The sequence below is a fragment of the Myodes glareolus genome, chromosome 18 (genome assembly GCF_982192425.1).
Source record: "Myodes glareolus chromosome 18, mMyoGla1.1, whole genome shotgun sequence".
NCBI lineage: Eukaryota > Metazoa > Chordata > Mammalia > Rodentia > Cricetidae > Myodes > Myodes glareolus.
Genome location: NC_142043.1, coordinates 35,012,290 through 35,035,210, shown reverse-complemented (window position 1 = coordinate 35,035,210; position 22,921 = coordinate 35,012,290). Strand labels below are relative to the sequence as shown.

The following is a 22,921-nucleotide window of genomic DNA, read 5'->3' as shown; positions in this document are numbered from 1 at the left end:
AAGTGCTGGGAATTAAGGTGTGGGTCACCACCACGGGCCCCTGGAAATTTGTTTTCTTGATGATAGACATTCTGACGGGGGTGAGACGGACTCTTGGTGTCCTTTTAGTTTGAGTTTTGTTGCGAGCTAAATATGCTGAACACCCTTTAAGATGCTTATTGACCATTTGTACTTCTTCCTTTGTGAGCTCTCTGTTCAGTTCCATGGCCCCTGTTTTTAATGAGGTTGTCTGTTTTCTTGCTGGTTTTTTGCATCTTCTATTAACAGAATTAATCCTTTGTCAGATGTGTATCTGGCACACACAGAATGGGTTTTTGCCCATTCTGCAGACTTCCTCTTCTCGTGAGTGACAGATTTCCTTTGCTGTACAAATGCTATTTAATTTCATGACAAATTTCATTTGTCCATTGTTGGCTGTATTTACTGAACGGCTAGAGTTCTCTGAAAGCCTTTATTGAAGTGTTTATATATATATATATATATATATATATATATATATATATATATATCTTTATATATCTTTATTGAAGTGCTTTATATATATATATCTTTATATGCCTTTATTGAAGTGCATATCTTAAGTGTTTTCTCTGCTTTTTGTTCAGTAGTTTTAGAGTTTTGGGGTCTTACATTAAAGTCCTCAATCCGTGTGGAGTTGGATTTTGTTTGGTGGGAGCGATAGCAATCTAGTTTCATTCTTCTATGTGTAAATATCCAGTTTCCCGGCACAAATGAGTGTTTTGTCAAAAAAGCAGATGGTTATACCTACACGAGTTTCTGTCTGGACTTCTTTTCTGTTCCATTGATGTACATCCCTGTTCAATAAATACGATTTTTTTATTTCTGTGAAGATTGGTATTGGATTCTGATGTGCTTGCATTGAATCTGTAAGTTACTTTTGGTAGGACAGCATCTTCTACCTTCTTCCCACGTCCTCTTCCTCAGGTGTTCTAAAGTTTCCATTGCAGAGGTCTCTGGCTTCCTTGGTCAGGTTTTTTCCAGGGTGGGGGTGGATTGTGGACCGTCTGAGCGGCACTGCTGCCCTGCTGTCTTCCCCAGCTTGTTTCCTGATAGTCTCGAAGAGGACTACTGATGTCTGGGTGTGCACTTTGCACCCTGCCACTTCGCTGAAAGTGTTGAGGCTTACAGTTCTAAAAATTTCTAGTAGAGCCTTCAGGGTCCCCTTCCCCACCCCCCCCACTTTCTCTGTCTCTGAGATAAGAGTCTCACTGTGTAACCCTGGCTGGTCTGAAGCAAGAGATACAGACCAGGTATCTCTAAGTCTAAGACTTTAGACTTACAGTCACCTATCTCTGCCTTCCAAGTGACGAAACTAAGGACATGTGCTGCCACTCTGGGCATATAGTCTCTTCTAAAGTGATGTCTACAAATGAGAATACTTGGATTTCATCCCTTTCTACTTATATTTCTTCTGTTTGTTATTCTTACTACTCTTGTTTGAGTTCCTGCCCTGACTTCTCTCAGTGCTGGATTGAAACCTGGCCAGGTAAGCCAAATATACCCTTTCCTCTTCTAAATTGCAGAGCGAATTCTATGACAGCCAGGGCTACACAGAGAAAAGCCTGTCTCAAAAAAACAAAACAAAACAAAATCAAGTAGCATCTAACCCTGGGTCCAGCACTCTGGAGGCAGAAGCAGGTAGGACTCTGGGAGTTGAAAGCCAGCCTGGTCCACATCGCAAGTTCCAGGATAGTCAAGGCTATATAGTGAGAATAAAATTACATATTTTTTTAGGTAAATAGGTAGAACTGGAGCTCATCATGTTGAATTAAGCCAGACTCAGAAAAACAAATATGTTACCTCTCACAGATCTTGTGTGTGTGTGTGTGTGTGTGTGTTTAACACATGATGTACATATATGTGTTAGGTTTTTCTTAAGACAAGCCTCTCCAACGACACAAATAATGTCAATCAGACTGAATTAAACTGAATTAAAAGATGACTATGTTTAATGCAATGCTCCCGGGTGACCCCGGGAAAGCATGGAGAGGGGAAGAGAGGAAAGGAAAGACCACGCAAAACCCAGAGATCATGTGTTCGTTCTCTGGGGGACAGTTTAAATAGCCTGTGGGAGTGGTCCTGACCTTCCCTGGGGAGGGGTCACCGCTAGGCAGGCTTTCTTGGAGGTGGGGTTTGGACTAAGGTAACTCCCAGTGGAGGGGGCTTGAAATGGAGTTTCCTGCCCAAAGATGGATTCCAAGGATGGGTGCCAGGGGCTGGGATGAGCCCCCTCCCCTGACTAAATATTCCAGACTTTTTGTCTAAAAGGTGTTAGGGAGCTGGAGTGATGCTTCGGACCAAACAGTGTGAAAATATTGTATCTTGCACAATGGATATATGCTTGTTAAGAAAGAGGAAATGTCCTGGAGCTGAGATGTGATAACTGGGCCCATGGTTGTCTTCTTGGACCATGAGATGACCTTGATCTTGAGAGCAGAGCCAGGGGCAGTGCAGACTGACGACAGGAAGAGCCAGCTCTGGGCCAGCTGTCCTCTGCACCGCCCGGACTCCTTTTCCACCGCAGAAACATAGACTCGATGGTTCTTTAAGCATAGCTGGTTTTGTTTAGCTTTTGTCTGTTTTCTTCTCGCCAGTATGAGTGCTTCTGTGGTCTGGCACAATACAGTCTGAATGGTGGGGGCCTTGAATGCTCTAGTGTTAGGTGACACCAGGCACTGGTGTGTGTTACAGAGGACAGAGGAAAGGAGAGGTGACCTGGGGACGCCATCATCTGTGCTTTACACAGGCAGAGCCATGAATAAGCAGGCCAGAGGCCCACAGAGATGCCAGGGAGGCATACAGGGCGGGTCACAAGGTAGGGATAGAGAGAGGGATAGATAGAGAGCTCTACTCAGATGAGTGAGAAGAGAGCACAATTCACAAATGCAAAATGAACTGGGGACTGAGACAGGATTGCCGAGAGTTCAAGGCCAGCCTAGGGTACATGGTAACATCCTGTCTCAGAGAGAGAGAGTGGAGGAGAGATTTCAAAGGAACGAGTTCAAGACTAACAAAAGGGGAGACACGCCAAGAACAGCAGGATTTATGGAGGGTGGCGGGAGAGGCAATGTCAGTACTAGGGAGAAGGGCTGTGCCCGGTGCTGACGCTGTGGTTGGGGTGATGAAATGTACATGGGTTTAAAATATGAACTCAAAGCCTGGGAATGTAGCTCAATGGTAGAGCATGTGCTTAGCATGTGCAAGAGCCTGGATTCCACCTCCAGGAGCACAAAAAGAAAAACTAAAGTCCTGATTTGCTAGAGGAGTTTCCTTTCTCGTTGAGAACATAGATCCCTTTGATGACAGGGTCCCTTCCCAAGAGCAGTGACTTCCCTTTGCCATGTTGGGTCAGCAGTTGCTGAGGGAATGAACATTTTCCCTGACTGAAGGTGAAGCTAATTGACTAAAAACAAGTCATACTGAAACTAGTTTAAATGTGAGCACTAAAGAGCGGAGGGAAGTTAAGTAACGAAAGCGGAATGGGAAGTAAGACAGTTCCCCGGCTTTCCCTACACTCCCTGGGAAGGAGTTTCCTTTTTTTTAGAGAGTCTGTTTCTTCCCCTTCCTGGGGCCTCCTTTCCTCCTGAGGTATGTGGGACTTCAGAAAATTAGGACCCAGGCTGAGATAGATGGTGTTGCTCAGTAGACACCCGACCTGGGGTGAGGTGACAGGCACAAGAGCCAGGGTGCCTGCTTCACTGTCGGCATGAGCGATGGAGGCCTAGAAGGGGGATTGGGAGCCAGGCTCGGAATGGCTGGCGCTGGCCAAGTGGCTGTAAGAGTGCTTAGGACACGTGTGGTTTTCTCATTCCGTGTCACCAGTGCCGGGAGTACAGCCTTGAAAAAAACAGCTTCTTCCGTGACACAGATGGAAAAGTCACTTTTATTTTAGGCCAGATACCGTTTTTTCCTTTTAAAGCATCTATTCCATCCCAGGAGAGCCACTCAAAGGGACCGCCTCCAGCCCCAGCCCCTGGCAGAGCCCAGCTGCCCACGCTGGCACTGAAAAGCCCTCGTGCCGGAGGACTGTTCTGAGAGTCACCTAAAATGACTGCCTTGTGTGCGGAGAAACTTAGATAGGAAGACAGAGCCTGGAGGCTTCGAGTCTGGATTTTCTTATGTGTCGGCCCTCCAGAAATCCCTCATTTGGGACAGAGAGCTGAGGAAAAGCTGAGCGCATGGCCTACTTAGGAAGCCTTAATTATGGGCTCTGGGTGGTATTTTCCTGTCTCCAAGAACCAACTTCCAGGGCTGTTGATGGGGACTGATTTATCCCCACATCTGGTCCCCCTTCCTTTGAAACTGCGCCGACACCTCAGGTCTGGTGGCACTGTGTTGGAGAAAGAGGAGGGGTGTGACGCCAAAGTCCGTGCTCACCTCTGCTGCCCTCAGAGGGGCTTTCGAGCCCTGAGCACCTGTGTGGGCTGAGGTGGGGCAGGACACGTCCCCTTGGGGCTCTGAGGGCCTGGCAGGATGTTCCAGCCCAGCCGGGCCCCACCCTAGGTCCATTCTCTTCCCCTCTCTGGAAAGTTCACGCTCCCGCCCACGTGTGCGTGCATGTACGTGCAGAGGCCCCCGGAGGCCCAGGTAAACAGAGCTCTGGCTCAGGGACTCGCATTGTGTTTTGGAGTCTTTACGCTTTCCAGCTCGTTTGTGAGTAGGTTGAGGGCAGTCATTACTGCACTCTGACTTGTTAGGTTGCCGAGACAGAGAAAACAACAACAGTTTTTCCTCCTCTAGGAGTCTAATTACTTATTTGGTTAGTCCCGACCCATATACATTTCTAAGGAGAGAGACACCCTACTCCTGCAGAAGCAGTGGCCTTGGCTAGCTTTCAAAGACCCTGTGCCCGGCCAGGTGCTGTCTGTCAGCACGGCAGATGGTGTGACCTGCTGAGACTTCACAAGTTTAGGGAACAGCCTTGCATGGTTCTTGTGGAAGGAGGCGCCCCTTTTCTAGGCCCTGAAGATCCTGCCATTTCCCCTCTTCTGTGGACTGTCTTCTGGTCCCACCATACTCTTTCCTGTTAATCTGTATTTGTCATGGCTGTACCTCTTGGTGGGGGGGGGGCCTTCCCTCACATTACCTGTGGCATGCCTCACTTGCCGCTGCAGCCAGCTCCCCAACCCCCAGGCAGGTTTGATTCCACTTCAGCTATGGGTTTTGTTTTATTTTCTATTTTCATGACATTTTTCTTTATTTGCTTGTGTATTCAGTTGAGTGGGCATGCTCGTCATGGCTCAGGTGTGGAGTGCACAGTGACTCTCCTCCCACTAAGTGGGTCTTGGGGATCAAACTCAGGCTGTCAGACTTAACCGCAGACATTTTAGCTGTGGAGTCTGCTCTGATTCTGTCTATTTAAGACAGTCTTGTTCGTAGACCAGACCAGGCTGGAAACTTGAGTGATCATCCTGCCTCTGCCTCCGAGTGCAGTCTGCAGGCACAGGCGCACACCGGCACCCCTGGTCCTGCTCTGTACCTTTTACCTGCCTCGGATTTCTGCAGGGACACCCTGGGCCTTTGCTTATCTACCTGGCTTCTCTCCCTCTTGGACGAGTGCTCCCAGAGGACAGAGGATGAAGCCTCGCCTGGATTACTTTCCACCTCAGGGTGGAACACTCACCCTCCCCCCCTCCACGCTACTCAAATGTCTTCGCCCAGCCTCCAAGGTCTTGATTCAACATCCGAGAACACCTGTGGCTTTCCACTGCCTCCTCACCTTGTGACTGTTCACGGCTTCCGTTGTACCTGTGAACTGCTTAGTCACACTGTGTGGAGTCTCTGTTCGTTCGTTCATTCATTCATTCAGTTTCTTCCAGTCTGGCTGCTCCTAGGCCTTGGAAATATACGCAGAAATGGCCCTTCCTCTGCAGTAGTTCTATTTTTATTTGTTTTTATTTTTGAAAGATGGCCTCATTTCTGTAGCCAAGATTGACTTTAGAGTTACAACAATCCTCCTGCCTCCTACTCTCAAGTGCTAGGATTACAGAAATGAACTAGCGTTCCTGTAATTTGTGTACACTTTGAGGAGAGGCCGACCAGAAGCAAGTAAACTAAAGATAAGATAATACAGAGAAATGCTAACAGGTCAGAGACAGAACCTAAGCCTCCCAGTGAGGGTGTGAGGGGCCAACGGAAAGGCCTGTGGACTGGGTGACTGCCCTGCAGCACCGGCCAATCATCCTTTTTTATTGTTGTTTTTTGAACAATGTCCTTAAATGGTCTGACAGGGAAAAAACCCTAAGGATACAGTTGGGTGTTTTTTACCCTTTGTTGATGTGGCCTGAAAGGGAGGCAAGCCGTGCTCCTGGCCGGGACCATGGCCCAGGAAGCCCACAGAGGTGTCAGCAACTGTACGGACAGAGCAGCCATGGGCACAAAATCACATCAGTCGTTTGTGGCAGGGAGCAGGGGATGCTGCAGCTGTGTCTCACTTGGCTATGAGGAGCTGAGCCCAGCTGCCACCTGGTGTGAACGGACGGTCAGGCATGGCCAGCCTCTGGCCTGTGTGCTTCCATGCAGCCCATACACACGGTGTGAACAGACAGTCAGGCATGGCCAGCCTCTGGCCTGTGTGCTTCCATGCAGCATGTACCTGGAGGAAGACCAGATGAGCTCCTGTAACCCCATGAGTACCTGAAAAACACAAAGCACCTGTTGCTTCACTTGTGCGGCCAATGTTCCCGCCGCCAAGATGTGGAGAAACTAGTGGGCTGGAGCTGGGGACTGCGGCAGGGGAAGTGTTACCCACCCTCTTCTCCCCAGTCTTAACTCTGCCTCCTTTGTCTCCACAGATGAAGACATGCATTTGTGGTGTCCCTCGCTGCAAGAGGTCAAGCAAGTGTTTCACAGCTTGGGAGCCTTCAACTCTGCCCTGTATCCACGGGGGCCCTACCAGCACCACACGAGGTGTGTAGCTCTCCTTCGGCACTGCCGCCTTCTCTCCGGTTTTCCAGCGACTCTAGCCTAAAGGAGAGGAGCTGCTGCACCCAGACTGCCTGTTGGGAGCCAGTGTCAGTCAGCAAACACTGTGGCCTTCTGGGCTTAGAGCTCAGTGGTACCTAGACAACCAGACCCTGCTCCCCTCCACTGGTGGATCCCAGACTTCTCAGTCCAGTTCATGCCTCCCCCTGACAGACCCCAGTCTCTTTTCAGATCTGTTTGACTAACATATATAGCGGCTCCTGGCCAGCCGATCCCAGCTTTCTGTCATTATTGGACTGGGAGCGGTGTGTGTTTGGGTGTTTGAGGTAGGATTCATACCTTTTAGGCAGGCCTCACGCTCTGTGTAGTGCAGGAGATTAAGCCCAGGGCTTCCTGAATGCTAGCCAAGCATTGTGCCAACTGAGCTACACCCCCGAACATTGCTTTTAAAGATGGTCTTGCTCTACAGCCCTAGCTGGCCTAGAATTTTCTACGTGTACAAGGCTGGCCTTGAACTCGAGGCTGCTTTCCTGTCTCTGCCTAGAGTGCTGGGATTACAGGTCCACACCAGTGTGTCTGTTGTAAAATGGAAAACCCTTGAATATCCTTTAGTCCCAGGCTGCAGAGACAGGCAGATTTTTGTGAGTTCAAGGCCAGTCTGATCTACATGAGGAAGTCTAGACCAGACAGAGCTACACAGTATGACTGTCTCAAAAATACCATTTGTATCTAAAATAAACTTCATTGTAGAAAAAAAAAAAAGACAAAGAAGAAAGGAAAACTCCCTCTGCCTAGGGCCTCCTACCAGCTAGACAGACGACCAGCTGAGCTATATCCCCAGCACCAAGCACTATTTTGCATACAGTTTCCACTAGTTCTATTTTGCATGAGTCCATTTTGTGCCTGTGCTGGGCATGGTGCTGGTGGTGGACAATGAAACTAATTGTGTGAGCACATCCCTGCCCTCTAGGGACAGAGCCACACACACTATCAGTGACTGTTGTTGGGAGGGTGATGACCAGATAGAGGCTATAAAAGTGTTGTGTGTTACATTGTTCTCCAACTCACAGCACATCCCAACTCCCTTGAGAACTCTTTGAGATATCCCCACCCCGCATCCGACACAGTCCCTCCACCCAGGCAGAGCTGGGACCCTTTCTTTAGTTTCCGGATGTTCCTCCGCAAGAAAGCAGAAAGCGGGTGATTTCTTAAGAACCTGTTCCACGACTGTGTTTAGTAATTGTCTGCCAAACCCAGCCACACTTGGCTCTGCTATAAATACCCCACGCATGTGCCAGCCTGCCACGCTTCTGCCCCTTTCCCTTCTGGAGTGCAGCGCTCCATATCGGGTGTAATAAGCCTCTTGCTGCTTTCTAACACACCCTACAGTGTCTTGGATGAGTGGGGGGATTTCGAATTACACTCGGGAAAAGCAAAGCATGCCAGAAGAGCCTGGTGGTGGAGGGGATCAAGAAGCCACTTGTGACACACAGAGCCACCTGGGAGATTGGGAATACACTGGAGACTCCCTCCCAGGATATATGCAGCTCTGCTCTCCCCAGAGGCCTCCAGACTGTGCCTGTAAACTCGTCTCCAATCATCTGTGCACACAAACTTCAGTTTTGCCAGGGACAGTAAAGACCCAAATTGGAAGAGGGGAGTTGATGTGCCACATGGTCTCTCTGTGAGAGAGACCCTTTCAACCCTCCTCCTTTAATGGGCCCCGGACATTGGCATAACCCTCTTGCCCAGGGAGGATTCAGAGTGGGCCTGGAGGACCCATCAATGGCCACCAGAGCATTTTTCTTGCTTGTGGCTTGCAAGAGCAGACCTGAGTCCCTGCCAAGCCCCTGAGACTGGAGATTTTTCTGCATCCATTGATTCTTCTTCCTTCCTCTTCCCTGGAGCAGGTGGGTGCTGAAGATGGATGCTCAGGGCTGTTTCTTGGGTTGCTGTAAAGTGGCTGCTACACTTGAGAGCATTCCAGATACCATTATGGAGCTGAAAGACAACTTCCACAAAGTATTCGGGAAGCATCCAGATAGTTCCATCACCCCTTCACCAAGGGCACAACATCTTGAGGAACAGACAAGAGAAATGCTAGAGCAGGCCACCTCTGCCCCATGGTCCTGTTCGTCCTTGTTCTTGGCCACTCTTAGATGCTGGCATTGTGCCGCTTGTTCATGCTGGGTTTTTCTTACCCTTATTGGCTTCTAGCCACATGACTACCTAGGGCTCTTTGTGGGCCACCTCTGGTGGTATCCCCAGAGTCTCATAACAGCTCAGGTTGAAATAAAGACTGAAATGCCTCTGCACACAGTGCATGCTTGGCTGTCCCTCTAGTTGCTGTGCGAAAGCCATATTTTGCGCTATTTGTTCCTAACCTCAGGTTTCTGCCACCATCTCTCTTCTGAAATGTGCGTCACGATTTCCTGACAGGGCTGGAGAGACGACTCTGTTGGTAAAGCACTTGCTGTGAGAGCATGAGGGTCTGAGTTTGGGTTCCCAGAACCACGGGAAGTGAGGCACACTCTGGGAGAGAGGGATGAAGGATGGCAGGAGCTTGCTGGCCAGCCAGTCTAGCTGAAACGGTGAGACCCAGGTTCAGTGAGGTGGCTCATCTGTCACGAGCTTTCCTGACCAGAAAGCAAGGTAGGAGTGATGAGAGGAGGCCATTGACTATTTACTAGTACATTCACAGAAGTGCACGCTCATGTGTACACGCACGCACGCGCACACACACACACACACTCGCACACATGCACACACATCATTCCTCCACCCCTGCAGGCAAGGTACACAACTCAGACACACACAGAGACTTTCTCTCAGAAAGGCGCAGCCCTTTGGCAGCTGCACCATGCAAATCACAGGTCCAGAAAGTGAGAGGATTTGGGGAATGGCAGGGCAGAAGAGAGACCAGTGTGTGAAGATAGATAGACAACAGGAGTTAGAGCTTTTCCGCATCCTTGCAAGGGGCTGTGCTCACACTGCAGCAAAGGCTAGCTCTGTCTCCTCTGCCCTGGGAACAGCAGGAAGGCCCTGAGGTAGCTGTGATCCTCAGTGCTGCCTCTTGATCACAAAGCTGTCAGTTGTGTTTGACAGAAACCACCTAAGGGAGGAGGGGAGATGTCGGCGAACTCACCATTTCAGGGGGTTCTGTCTGGGGTCAGCTGTCTTCACTGCTTTCAGTGGCAAGGTGTAGGGCCTGGTGGCAGACCTGCTCAGCTGTGGAGGGGACAACTGTGCCCTTGAAAATCATGCTCCTGTGACTGCTTCCTGCAGCCACACCTCTTCTGTTAACAGCCCACTCCACTAGGACATCACCAGTTCATGAAGCGATTGAACCTTCAACATAGGATCCTTTGGGGGGCATTTCTTATCCAAACTGTAACAAAAGGCCAGCCAAAGGGATTGCCTGGATATGTGGGTCTAGCCCTTCAAGAGCATTCTAGTGCTGTTTTCTGGAGTCAGGAGTCATGGCCCTCAGACTCCTCTCAGACAGGACACCCTCTTGCAGACCCCAGAAGGTACATAAATGACAACACCCTGAAAGGACATCCTGTCCCACACTGGGGTAGTGGTAACTACCTTCAGTAGTGTGATTGGATCCAGGAGTAATGCGCATACATACACGCACCTCATTGCTTCAGAAAGGACTGCCTTTAATTTAAGGAGATAACAATTAACTCCAGTTGTACAAACTGTAGCAGTGTTCACTGCTTGATGCTAGATTGTAATGAGTCTCTGTCCTGTCAGCCAGCTCCCAAATAACAACAAGAAGACTATTAATTATGAAAGCTTGGCCTTAGCTTAGGCTTGTTTTTAACCTGTACTTATAATTTAAATTAACCCATTTCTGTTCATCAATGTTCTGTCATATACTGCCCATCCTGCTGCTTCTATATCTCCTGGCGTCTCTTGTGTACCTAGATTCATCTACTTCCATTCACTCCCAGGAAATCTTGCCTATACCTCCTGCCTAGCTATTGGCCCTTTAGCCTTTTATTACACCAATCTCAGCAATACACTTTCACATGGTGTACAAATATCCCACAACATTATCCCCCCCCCCGCCTTTTTTTTTTTTCAAGACAGGGTTTCTCTGCAGCTTTGGAGCCTGTCCTGGAACTTACTCCCTAGAGCAGGCTGGCCTTGAACTCACAGAGATCCACCTGCCTTTGCCTCCTGAGTGCTGGGATTAAAGGCGTGTGCTACCATTACCTGATGCATTTCCCCCTTTTTGTCTAAATAAAAAGGAAAGGTTTTAACTCTAGCATAGTAAGACTACATACAATGAAAACAATTATCAGGTAAGAATTATATTTACAATATCCAGTCCATATGTATTTGAGAAGGTCAGAGAAAGTACTCTGTTATCTATCCTAACAGTAAGTCCAAAGTTTTATACCTAAACCACTTTCTATCATAATTTGTATTACCATTCTAAAATTATCCTTTTAGACCTTCAAACATCTTGAATAAACAACTTAAGCTTTTATGTTTTTCAACCTTATAAATTTTATATCTCTTATGTAAATTTTTTTCTGGTAACAAGAAAAACTGTAACTATAACAATCTCATCTTCAACTCCATCAGAGAACTGAGAAGGTTATAGTATTACCTAAGTAAACAGAAGTGCAGAGCAAACAACTTCCAAAACTATAGAAATGACAGAAACAGCTAGCTGCCTGGACAGTCACTAAGGTTCTTCTGCACTGTTGGGGCATCCATTTTTGGCCAAGACAGGGTTTCTCGTGTAACAGCCCTAGCTGCCCTGAAACTCACTCTGTAGGTCAAGCTGGCCTCGAACTCACAGAGATTTGCCTGCCTCTGCCTCCCAAGTGCTGGGATTAAAAACATGTGCCACACCCAGCAGAAGTAGAAATTTTTGAAGGACTGTTCTACATTGTCTTGGCAAAGTTTGGCAGTGGCCTTCTTTTATGTCCTGTTTGTTCAGCTTGGACATCATACTGCCAGCAGTCAAAGCAAGGGCAGTTTTTTCCCAGTGACTAACTTAGCCATAATAAAAACAAACTCCATATGTAGGTTCTTTGATGCCCAGCTTCCTTTTTTTTTTTTAACTTTATTTAACTTTATTTCATGCGCATTGGTATAATGATGTCAGAGTCTCTTGAACTGGAGCTGCAGACAGTTGTGAGCTGCCATTTGGGTGCTGGGAGTTGAACCTGGGTCCTCTGGAGGAGCAGTCAGTGCTCTTAACCACTGAGCCATCTCACCAGCCCTAATGTGTAGCCCAGGCTGGCCTCGAACTCGTGATCCTCCTGCCTCTGCCTTCTTCAACAAATCCTACCGGCATGTGCCACCACAACCGTCCCAGCTTCCTTTTTTGAGGTAAATTGGTACTGCCAGGAGCAGACATGTCTTACTGTCACAAGAAGCCTTATGCTATTAAAACATATTCTATATGTTTTATTATATTATACTATATTCTATATGTCTCTGAAGTGTTTGAAGACCATCTGTCTATCTAACATATATCTGTTTGACCTTGAAAACGTACCTATCATGGCCACAGATTTGATTGTCAAATGATTAACTTCTAACCTATGTTTCTTAATTATCCTAAATAGTTTGTAATAATAACTTTCAAGGACAACCAATTTCCATTACATTGTTAAATGAGCTGCATAGGTATTTTACCTTAAACAAAAATAGAAACACACATGTATGCGCATATACATACATACATATATATAACAAAAATAACCTTAAATTTCTATCAGTATACAAAAATATTTTAAACAAGAATAGAAACATAGAGTATTTTCTAACAAAAATGACCTTAAATTTGTATCAGTATACAGAAATCCATACCAATGTAAAATATTTGAGATTAATAGTTGCTTATTCCCTTTTTTCTCTTCAGGAAGAGATTCTTGAGTCCAACTTCCCTTGCTTAGTTTCCTCCTTTACCATAACCAGTAACAATTGGCAACCAGCTCCCCTAAATGGTAACAGATAGCCATAACTTATTGAATGACCAAAAACCACCCATCCCACCTCTTGGGAATGTGAGCATCATGTTCTCTAGACTGCTTCCTGTTGTTTGGGGGTGACTGCATCTTTGGGGACCTTAAGAAAATTGGGCTAATGGTCAAATCCTGGGAGAGCTAGCTGTATTGTTATAGTCTCTGTGTGTTGGGAAAGAATAAAGCTTATCTGAAGTCTTGGCTAGTGAATGGTCTTCAAGGCTGAACCTTCTCAGCTAGCAGCTTTGCAGTTGTTCTGGATGCAGAATTGCAAAAGTGGCATTCTGAGAGACTGGATCACCTGGGCTGTTTGCTGTTTGTCTTCATTGGTATCTGGTCTTTTTTTTTTTTTCTGAAAACACATAAACTTTTAAAGGTGACATATATATCTCTATTAACACAAGTATGGAATGTGTGGTATGCACAAGTCAGTTAAAGATGATTTTTTGTTTGAACAGGTAAAAGATATATGTCAACTTTTTAAGTTCATCTGGACTATATAAATTCTCTATTCATGTCCTATGAAAGGACGGCATGAAATAAGTCATGAGGATTCTGCCACAAACAAAACTTATCATGTTCATCCACTCTCACAGTAGAGGGACCAGAACATATGTCACCTGTACTGTAGTCTTTCTTGGTTTCCTTTCTCATGTCTGTAGTCAAGATCCTCAGTTCTCCCAGTCACATCTGATCTTCATTAGTTTTGAAGAGAAGCGTAACTTTGTTTCCTGTGGAAACAAAGGCATAACCGCTCCCTTAACACAACATAGTTTTTGACTTTCATTCTGAAGTGAAGACGTTCTTAAAATATATAGGTTGGTTTAATTTAGCAGTTTCCATAGCCCAATGTCTCTCAGCAGCTATTGTTTTTTGTGTATTAACATCTCGAAAATTCAAAGTCAAGAAAGTACTATACAGGATTCAGTTGCCTTGTGTATTTCCCATCTTTGTGTGACTTATTCCTTTTATATCATTTTACTCTCCTTTAAAGACTTTGTTATTTTTAAATTACTTTTTAAATGACGATTTATACTCGTTTTCTTTTTTGTTTGTTTTGGTTTTTTCTTTCTTTCTTTCTTTGTTTTAGCACCTAAGCCTTTTTTAAATATATTGTGTCTGTTTAGAGGTGCTCCTGGCCTGGACCTAACTCTTTGTGCGTCTGCAGCCTCCTCTGACTGCATGAGGCCATCTGAAACTGTTAGGCTGCTGCTGTGTTCTCTGCTTAGCATATTAGCGCATGGTACTGGTGGTTTACTCTGCCCCTCCAGTGTCTGTGTCTAACCACACCAGCTCTGGAAAACTGCATTTTTTTTTTTTTTTTTACCTAGCATAACTACTGCTCAAGTGCTCAGCTACACAGCAGGCCTCTGTAAGCTGCGCCTACCCAAGAGACCAAGGTTGCCAGGTAGCTACATTCGACTCTGTTCTGAACCTTTTTTTAATCTTTATCAAGCCTCATGTAGATATATATGTGGCCCCTCATTGGGCACCCTATATCAAGTCTTTCTCTGTCCCACCAGCCAGCTCCCAAATAACAATAAGGAGATATTGTTAATTATGAAAGCTTGACCTTAGCTTAGGCTTGTTTTTAACCAGCTCTTCTAACCTACTCCATTTCTGTTCATCTACATTCTGCCACATACGCCCATCCTGCTGCTTCTGTGTCTCCTGGCATCTCTTGTGTGCCTAGATTCATTTCCTCCTTCCGCTCTGTCTCCAGAAGTCCTGCCTGTACCTCCTGCCTTGCTATTGGACATTCAGCTTTTTATTACACCAATCACAGCAATCTACCTTCACACAGTGTAAAAACATTCCACAACACTGATGTCTCTTGGTGATGTGGCAGTAGTACTCATATTTGCCTTCTTCCCTCTGAGAGTGTCACAGCGCTGTACAGATCCTGGGTTTTTAAAAATAATTTATTTTTATTTTATGTACTTTGCCTGCATCTATGTCTGTGTGAGGATGCTGGATCCACTGGAACTGGAGTTACAGACAGTTGTGAGCTGCCCTGTGGGTGCTGGGAATTGAACTGGGTCCTCTGGAAGAGCAGCCAGTGCTCTTGACCACTGAGCCATCTCTCCAGCCCCAGATGCTGGCTTCAATATGACTTTTTTCCTACTTTTCTGTCTTTGTTTTTTTGGGTTTTTTGTTTTGATTTGATTTGATTTGATACAGAGTCTCACACAACCCAGCCTGGCCTCAAATGCACTATGTAGCAGAGGCTGGCCTTGAGCCCCTGAGCCTCCTGTCTCTACTTCTACCTCTCAAGTCCTGGGGTTACAGGCATAAACTGCCATGTTCAGCTTTTTGTTACATCTTTTCAACCCTTCAAGGAAAGCAAATTGTTGATTTATGGGAAGAGGTCAGTTGATACATCCTTTGTAAGATTACTTTATGAGTCTAAAGCAATGTGGCTGAGACTCAGACTCCAGATCATTAAGGGAGGCAGTAAGTGCTCATCTGTGACTGGAGAAGAAGCTGACTGTGGAACCATCAGCTCACTCCTCAACTGCTGAGTTCAGGCTGCAAGAATGGGAACTGATGGGCCTTAAATTCCTGGTGCTCCCTGGCCTGATTGGTGAAGTCGTGAGAATTAGCCGATGCTGCATGTAGAGAAGCACTCACAGGATATCATCCAAGGGTAAAGTCCTTGCCTAGCATGCAGGAGGCCCTGGGTCATCGCACAACACTGCCAACCATATAAATAAATCACACGTACAATAGCAGTTATAAATGCCAGCAGTGGGGAAGGGCCCTCACGATTTTGCTGACCAGACATAGAAGGGCTGGGAAGTATCTGGCACTCACAAGAGAAGGTAGCTCTACTCGAGAAGTCTGGCATCCCTTCCCAAGGAGGAAAGGGCTCTGTTACAGCCACACTTCGTTTCCTTAGACAGTTGTAAAAAGACATGTCGCCAGCTCACGCGTTCTTTGCTCCTTCTCCCTTGGCAGCACCACACTGTCTGGAAGCCTGTTTCTCTGTAGCAGCGCACGGCTGCCCGAGTCTTTCTGAACATCTGAAAACATGCCCACCCAAGCTTGCATCCAGTGCCTGCTCCCAGGCTGGTACGAACCGAGACACCCACTCACATATTGGCGTGGGCCCAGTATCCACCCAGATCTGCAAACTCCAGCCTCACCCATTCTCTGGTCCTAATAAAGGCTGAGATCCCAAAGAAAGGCCGAGCTGCTCCAGCTTCCCCACCACCGACCTTGGCTGCTTGGCACCAACTTCCCAGAGATGTGAGCGACAGATCCCTTTCTCCTCCGATACGCCGGGGTCAAAAAGTGAAGATAAAGGAAACTTGCTGAAGCTGCATAGTGGTGCCTGACAGTGCCCAGTGCCAGAACAACCGTGCTAGAGCCTGAAACTGCAACAGCGTCAATGTCACCCTCAGCATCTGCGGTTGGGGGCCCACTGCTTTCAGGGACTCTAAGCAGGTTCCCAAGAGTGGAGAAGTCACGGCAGGGGCTGCAGCAACAGTGTTAATGGAGTCTGTGCCTAGCAAGCATGAAGCCCTGGGTTTGAGCCCCAGCACCACACAACACTCAGGAGGAAGAGGATCAGAAGCTCAAGATGATTCTTGACACTAACCTGGAATAACTGAGAACCATCTCAAAAAAAAAAAAAAAGGATAAGTGAATGAGACGGCAGAGAATTTAACTGACCTGGGGTGGCTAATGTACATTTGGCTTGAAATCTGGAAGAGAATAATTCAGTGATCCAGGAAGTTTGCAGGGCTCCCCACTCATGCCATCCCATCTTTGCTGGGAGCAGCTCTGGACTGGCTGTGTGCGACTCTGGGTTTCTTCACCCATCCCCAACCACCAACCTCTGCTGGTGCTTGAGTAGATCTGCCCCATCAGTGGAGGGACTGGCCACACTGAGCGTGTTCATAGATAACTTGTTAGATGCAACATCACACCAGCCTTTGGTGGGGGTGTGCAGGGATTAGCTTTGTTCTGATTTTTGTCTCACTTGCTGAACCTGCTTGTGAGTTATCATGTGATTCTTTTAGTGGGTAGCATTATTGACCAGGCAAAGATGGCTTTTGTAGGAGATTGCTAGGGGGATCAGAGGTCCCAGAATGCTGAAGCCGGAGATGACCTCTGAACGTTGAGTGTGAATGCGGCAGCTACCCAGTGACCACCACTCAGTGGTGTTCTCTCCCACTACATGCTCTTGTGTAGTCCACACCCACACCCAGTCAGGGTGGCCTGTGTGGCTGTTAGAAATCAGTAGGAGCAATGGATGTCATCTTAAGATCAGGTCTGAAAGGCACAGATGTAGCTGTACTTCCCTCCAACTCTGGGAAGGAATCCAGCCACCATGTTGAGAAGCCCCATGGGGCAAGGAACCAGGAACTTCCCACTCCAGCGTTGCATGGGTAAACTGAGAGGCTCCCAGCTTGGGCAAGCCTGACATGAACATAGTTCCACCCAGCATCTTGAATGTGACCCACAGAAGCACCCCCACCTGGCTGCCCCTGGATCAGAATCTCAGTGGCTTAATAAATGGTTTTTTATGTTTGTTTGTGTTTTATTTGTTGTTGTTTTGTTGTTTTTGAGATAGATTTCTCTGTGTAGCCCTGACTACCTTGGAACTCACTTTGTAGATCAGGTTGGCTTAGAATACACGGAGATTCATTCGCCTGACTCTGCCTCCTGAGTGCTGGGATTAAAGGTGTGCACCACCACTGCTTAACCATAATAAATGGTTTTAAGCCTCTACTTGGGGGAAGGGAAAGGTCTCTCCTAGCCAATGATGCTGGGACACACAGTGACAGTGGCCTTGGACAGTGGGTCCTCTGTGCATTCTCTGCTCCCCTGGCTCTGCCTCTTTCTCCTTGTTCACCCCCTCGATTCCCCTGTCATGTAGACTGATAACTGTTTCTGTTTTATGTCAGAGTGCTTGAGAGTGAGGCCAGCCTGGGCTGGCAGGAGCCACAGGACCCTCTCCAGGAAGTAGCCTTGGACACTAAGCTAAGCTACATCTACAAGGTGAGCCAAACTTTTCTGCCTCTCCACGAAGTGTTGGGGTGCAACCAACACCCAGACCTACTCAGCAGTTTAGCTGGGTAGCATCATCAGATGCCTGCAGTGAACCACCTCAGCACCATTGTAGGCTCAGTGGTGGCCCCGGTACCCATGCTACAGAAAGCCTGCAATCCGCCTGTGACTGCCAGCTTGGCCAAAGAAGTGACAGAGAAGGTTCCCCACTGGTCACCAGGGAACGGGTCCCGCAGTTCTCTCACTCTGAGTCCCCTGCTCATTCTTCACTGTTTCCTGTTGGCCGTTCCCTCATTTCATGTCCCCCTGCCCCATCCTGGTTCTCTCTCCTTTCAGTTCCTGATTCTGTGTTTCCTAGTCCAGCCGAGGTCCTACACGGACACCAGCATTCTGAGCCTGATGGAGCTGCTGTGTCACGCAGGCCTGGATGTGGGCTTGCGCCTGCTGCCCAAGACTGACCTCCAACAGCTCCTGCTCCTGCTGCTGGAAAACATCCAAGAGTGGCCGGGAAAGGTACCACAGCCTGGTCCCTGAACTGTCTTGCCCTAGCGTACCCTACATGGGGAGGGCACCACTTGCAGTTTCTTCAGGGGTCCGTGGCTCTCTTGATTCCCTTTGCTCCCCTGAGTTCGCTGGGCAGCAGGGCAGAGGTGAAGGCAGCCTCCTTCCCCAGAGCCCACAGGTGTCTCTGTCCCCACAGCTCCAGGCGCTGTGCTGCTCCCTCAGCTGGGTCTCCAACCACCACCACAACCTGCTGGCACTCGTGCAGTTCTTTCTGGACGTGACTCCCCGTGGCAGGTGGGTGCTTCTCAACAGCGCTGCTCATCCCCTGATGCTCATCCCCAAAAGGTTCTTCGAGGACCTAGAGGCTTCCCCAGCAGCCCCAACAAACAAATATTTGCAGACTCTCAGGGGAAGAACTAAAAATAGAATTCACTAGTGAGTTCTTTACAAATGAAAAAGCCTAATTTTCTTAACATGATCTTATTAGCACAACACTGTCTTATGCAATTAGCCTCTGCCTGCAGTGCCCGCCTACTTTCTTTGGAGTTCCCTCCCTGCCTTTTCTTGCTGCTTTTTTTTTTTTTTTGGTTTTTTTTTCTTTCTTTCTTTTTTTTTTTTTCTTTTTGTCACTCAGACATCAGCTGCTCGCCCCTCTCTCTTCCCGCCGCCCACTCTACTCCTAATTCATCGCCATTTTATTCTCTCAGGGCAGTTCTCTGCCGGGATTATCTTCCTGTTTATTTCCTTTCCTGGACTCCCGCTTCCCTCCAAATCACCTCCAGAGCAGGTGCCTTGTCAGGATCCCTGCCATATCGCCCCAAATCTCAGCCTGTGCCTGGCAGCCTGTTGGTGTTTTGTAAAATTCTTTTGGAATGATGAATGAGTGGAGCAGACAGACTCAGCCCAGGAGATCAGACCTGTTGGCTGGACTCGGCCTTCTCTCTTCTCATCTCTGCATTCCTTCTGCTCCCTGCTCACAGCCACACCGAGTGCCCTGCCTGTGTCCCTGATGGCCCCTCCTTCCCACCTCCCATCCTAAATAGGCACTTGACAGTCGTCCTCTGTCGGTGTGACCTCCCAAGAGTCAGTCCTTCGGGGGCTTGAGGCCCCCTCACAGCCCAGGGCCCATCAGGCAGACGTACTTAGACTGACTTGGTGGGTCAGTCATAGCCACACTGGTTCAGCTTCAGGGCCTTCACTGTGACTCTGCCCAGACTTGACAGGGAAACTCTCACCCTACCCCAGGATGCCCCTGTCCACTCAGCCCAGACCTCTGGGATTTCTGCCATCCCCCACGGCACATCTGCTCCGGAGAGCAGGCAGAAATGATCCTCCAAGAGGGTGCTCCCTTTCTCGCCTTTCATACTTAAACCTGGATTTGCCGCCTTCACAATTCTAAATCCTTCCTTTTGGTTGTGTCTCTGTGTCAGCTTCATGACAGCCATTGCTCTGTCCGGGTCATTTTAAAGCAATCACCCCCCCACCCCCACCCCCCACGCCAGCACACCTCACCCGCACCCCATGATACCTGGAAGATAGCAGAGGCAGCCTTAGCTGTTCCTCTCAGCCTGACAGACACCAGCAAAAAACAGATGGAGCGGTCGCTAATACCGCTAAGCAGTTATGAACATGAATGCCCTCCACACACTCATTAACGCTGCATATTCTCAGTTTCAACTTTAAGTTGCAGTCAATCTGATGAGTAGAAAATGTCAACCCATGTTTTTAATTTTCACTCTCTGATCGCCAGTGGAATCGAGCCACTCCTCCCCTCTGTTGGCTGTTTGTAGTCCCTTACTGTGCATTACCTTCTGGGCTTCCTTACCCATCTTTCTATCAGGCAATTTATCTTCTTAACTACATTGATTTACATGTTACTTTTCCTATTTGTTACAATGTGTTTTCTCCTAAGGTTGTAAATTGTCCTTTTTGGAAAGTTGCTTTGTAATTTATTAAAATTTAGTTTTGTTTGGTGATGGTGACACACGCCTTTAATTCCAGCACTTAGGAGGTAGAGGCAAGCGGATCTCTAAGAGTTCAAAGTCAGCCTGGTCAACAAAGCAAATTCCAGGACAGTCAGGACAGAGGGACCCTGTCTTGAAAAGCAAAACAAAAACAAACAAACAAATTTAGTTTTATTTTATATGTGTTTTTGCCTGCATGTGTGTCTCTGCATCACGTGTGTGCCTGGTGCCCAAGGCCGGAAGAGGGTGTTTAATCCCATGGAACTGGAGTTGCAAACAGTTGTGAGCTGTCATTTGAGTGCTGGGAATCAAAACCAAGTCCTCTGCAAGTACAGCAAGTGTTCTTAACCTCTGAGCCATCTCTCCAGCCCTGTTTTTAATTTTTGTTACATTTACTTATTTTATGTATCTGTGTAGACACATGTGTGCTACAGCATGTATGTCAAACAGAGGACAATTTATGAGACGCAGCTCCCTCCCTTTCCCATATGGGACCCGGGGGGTCAAATTCAGGTCATCAGGCTTGGCGGCAGGCACCTTTACCCAACGATCATCTTTCTAGGTCGTGTTTAGAAATTGGTTGTTGTTGTCATTTTGTTCTTTGAGACAGGATCTTGCAGTGTAGCCCAGGCTGGCCTAGAACTTGCCTCAGCCTCCTGAGCGCTGACTGGGATGGCAGGTATGGACCCCCATGCCCAGTCCATAAATAACTTAGAGCTGCAGGCAATAGGTGTGGACAGTACAGAACCCTGCCTGGGTTACTGTATGACGTAATCTTTGCATCTTGACTAGGTAGGCTTTGCCTAAAACCACACACAAACAGAGAGAGAGAGAAAGAGAGAGAGAGAGAGAGAGAGAGAGAGAGAGAGAGAGAGAGAGAGAGAGAAAAGCTATTCTCAGCCAGGTGGTAGTGGCACACACCTTTAATCCCAGCACTCAGGAGGCCAGCACTCAGGAGGCAGAGGCAGGTGGATCTCTGTGAGTTTGAGACCAGCCTGGTCTACAATGCAAGTTACAGGACAGCCAGAGCTGTTATACAGAGAAACTCTGTCTCAAAAAACAAAAAGGAGGAGGGGAGAAGGAGGAGGAACTATTTTCTTTTCTTTCAGTACTGAGTTTAGTAAATTCCTTTTCTGTATTTTGTTCCCAGTATCTCTTAATTCCACCCAGAATCTACTTTTTCTATGGAATTCCCCTACCCCTGAAAAAGAGTGTGGATGCAATGCCAATTTTTTTATATTAATAATCCATCATTTCCCAATAAACTTGAAGGTGTTGTCATATCCCAAATCCATGACTCTGCTCATTCTTCCAGCCATGGTTCAGGCACTGATCTGGGGAGTCGGCATCTTTGCAGCTTCCCTTTGTGTTCCTAGGCCTCTGACAAGTGCCTCTCAAATGGTTGTGAGTACAATGGAGCATCCTTCACCTTATTTCAGACACATGTGTCTAGGCCACAAGTTTTGCCGGCAAGAGGGCTCCTCATCTGGATGAGTGTTGTTTATTTAGATTAGCTGACCTTGGTGGCAGACACCTATAATCTTAACTCTCAAGGAGCTAAGGCAAGATCTTGAGTTCAAGGTAAACCCAGCCTATGTAGTGAGATCTTGCCCCTCCCCCACCCACAGACACACTCTAAATAAGGCAGGCACGGTGGCCTATAACCCGAGTGCTGGAGAGGTTGAGGCAGATGACTGTTGAATTGGAAAGGTAGTTTGAGCTACATGATGAATTCCAGGCCAATCTAAACTATAGTGTGAGACTGTGTCATGAGGAGAGGAGATGGGAGGAAGAGAGGACAGGAAAGGACAGAAGAAAGGAGCGGGGACTGAATAAAGAATAAACAGGTGAAGTCTTGTTATATAATCATGAGACCCTAACCTGAGTTTGGATGCCCAGCACCCATGTAAAAATCAGACATGGCCACACATAATAGCTGTAATCTCAACACCGGGAGGCTGAAACAGAGGCAGATGTTTGCCCAGTCAGCCTAGCTAGCCCAACTGTCAAGCTCCGGATTCAGTCAGAGACTGTCCTGGTTAGGTTTTAGTCCACTTGACACAGGCTAGAGTCACCTTGGAAGAGGAACCTCAATTGAGAAAATGCTCCCCATCAGATTGGAGCACTTGCCTCATTTCTGGCTTATGCGAGTGCACCCAGTGCACTGTGGGTAGTAACACCCCAGCACAGGTGGCCTTGTGGAGAGAAAGCAGGCCAGCAAACCTGGATAGCAGGCAGCAAGCCGGGCTCCTCCCTGGTCTCTGCTTCAGTTCCTGCCTCCGAGTTTCTGCCTGAGTTCAAGTCATGACGGCCTTTCATGATGTACTAGGATTTGGAAGCTGAAATAAACCTTTTCCTCCCCAAGCTGCTTTTGGTCATGGTCTTTATCACAACAATAAAAACCTAAATAGAGTCAAGTGGTCCCAGCACTTGGGAGGCAGAGGTAAGCGGATCTCAGTGAGTTTGAAGTCAGCCTGATCTACAAAGAGGGTTCCAGGT

At 47.5% G+C, this 22,921-nt stretch overlaps 1 protein-coding gene across 4 annotated transcripts in view; it reads left to right on the top strand.

The window, feature by feature from the left end:
- Fam178b (family with sequence similarity 178 member B) overlaps window positions 1-22,921 on the top strand; it is a 121,294-nt gene that overhangs the window by 63,435 nt on the left and 34,938 nt on the right. For 3 of the 4 annotated variants that reach the window (XM_048430335.3, XM_048430340.3, XM_048430336.3), the window contains exons 8-11: window positions 6,816-6,930; window positions 17,852-17,945; window positions 18,291-18,467; window positions 18,655-18,752. In XM_048430335.3, the coding sequence (XP_048286292.2) occupies window positions 6,816-6,930; window positions 17,852-17,945; window positions 18,291-18,467; window positions 18,655-18,752 (484 nt within the window). The remainder of the gene's footprint in view (window positions 1-6,815; window positions 6,931-17,851; window positions 17,946-18,290; window positions 18,468-18,654; window positions 18,753-22,921) is intronic. The other variant, XM_085679526.2, reaches the window with a different exon arrangement.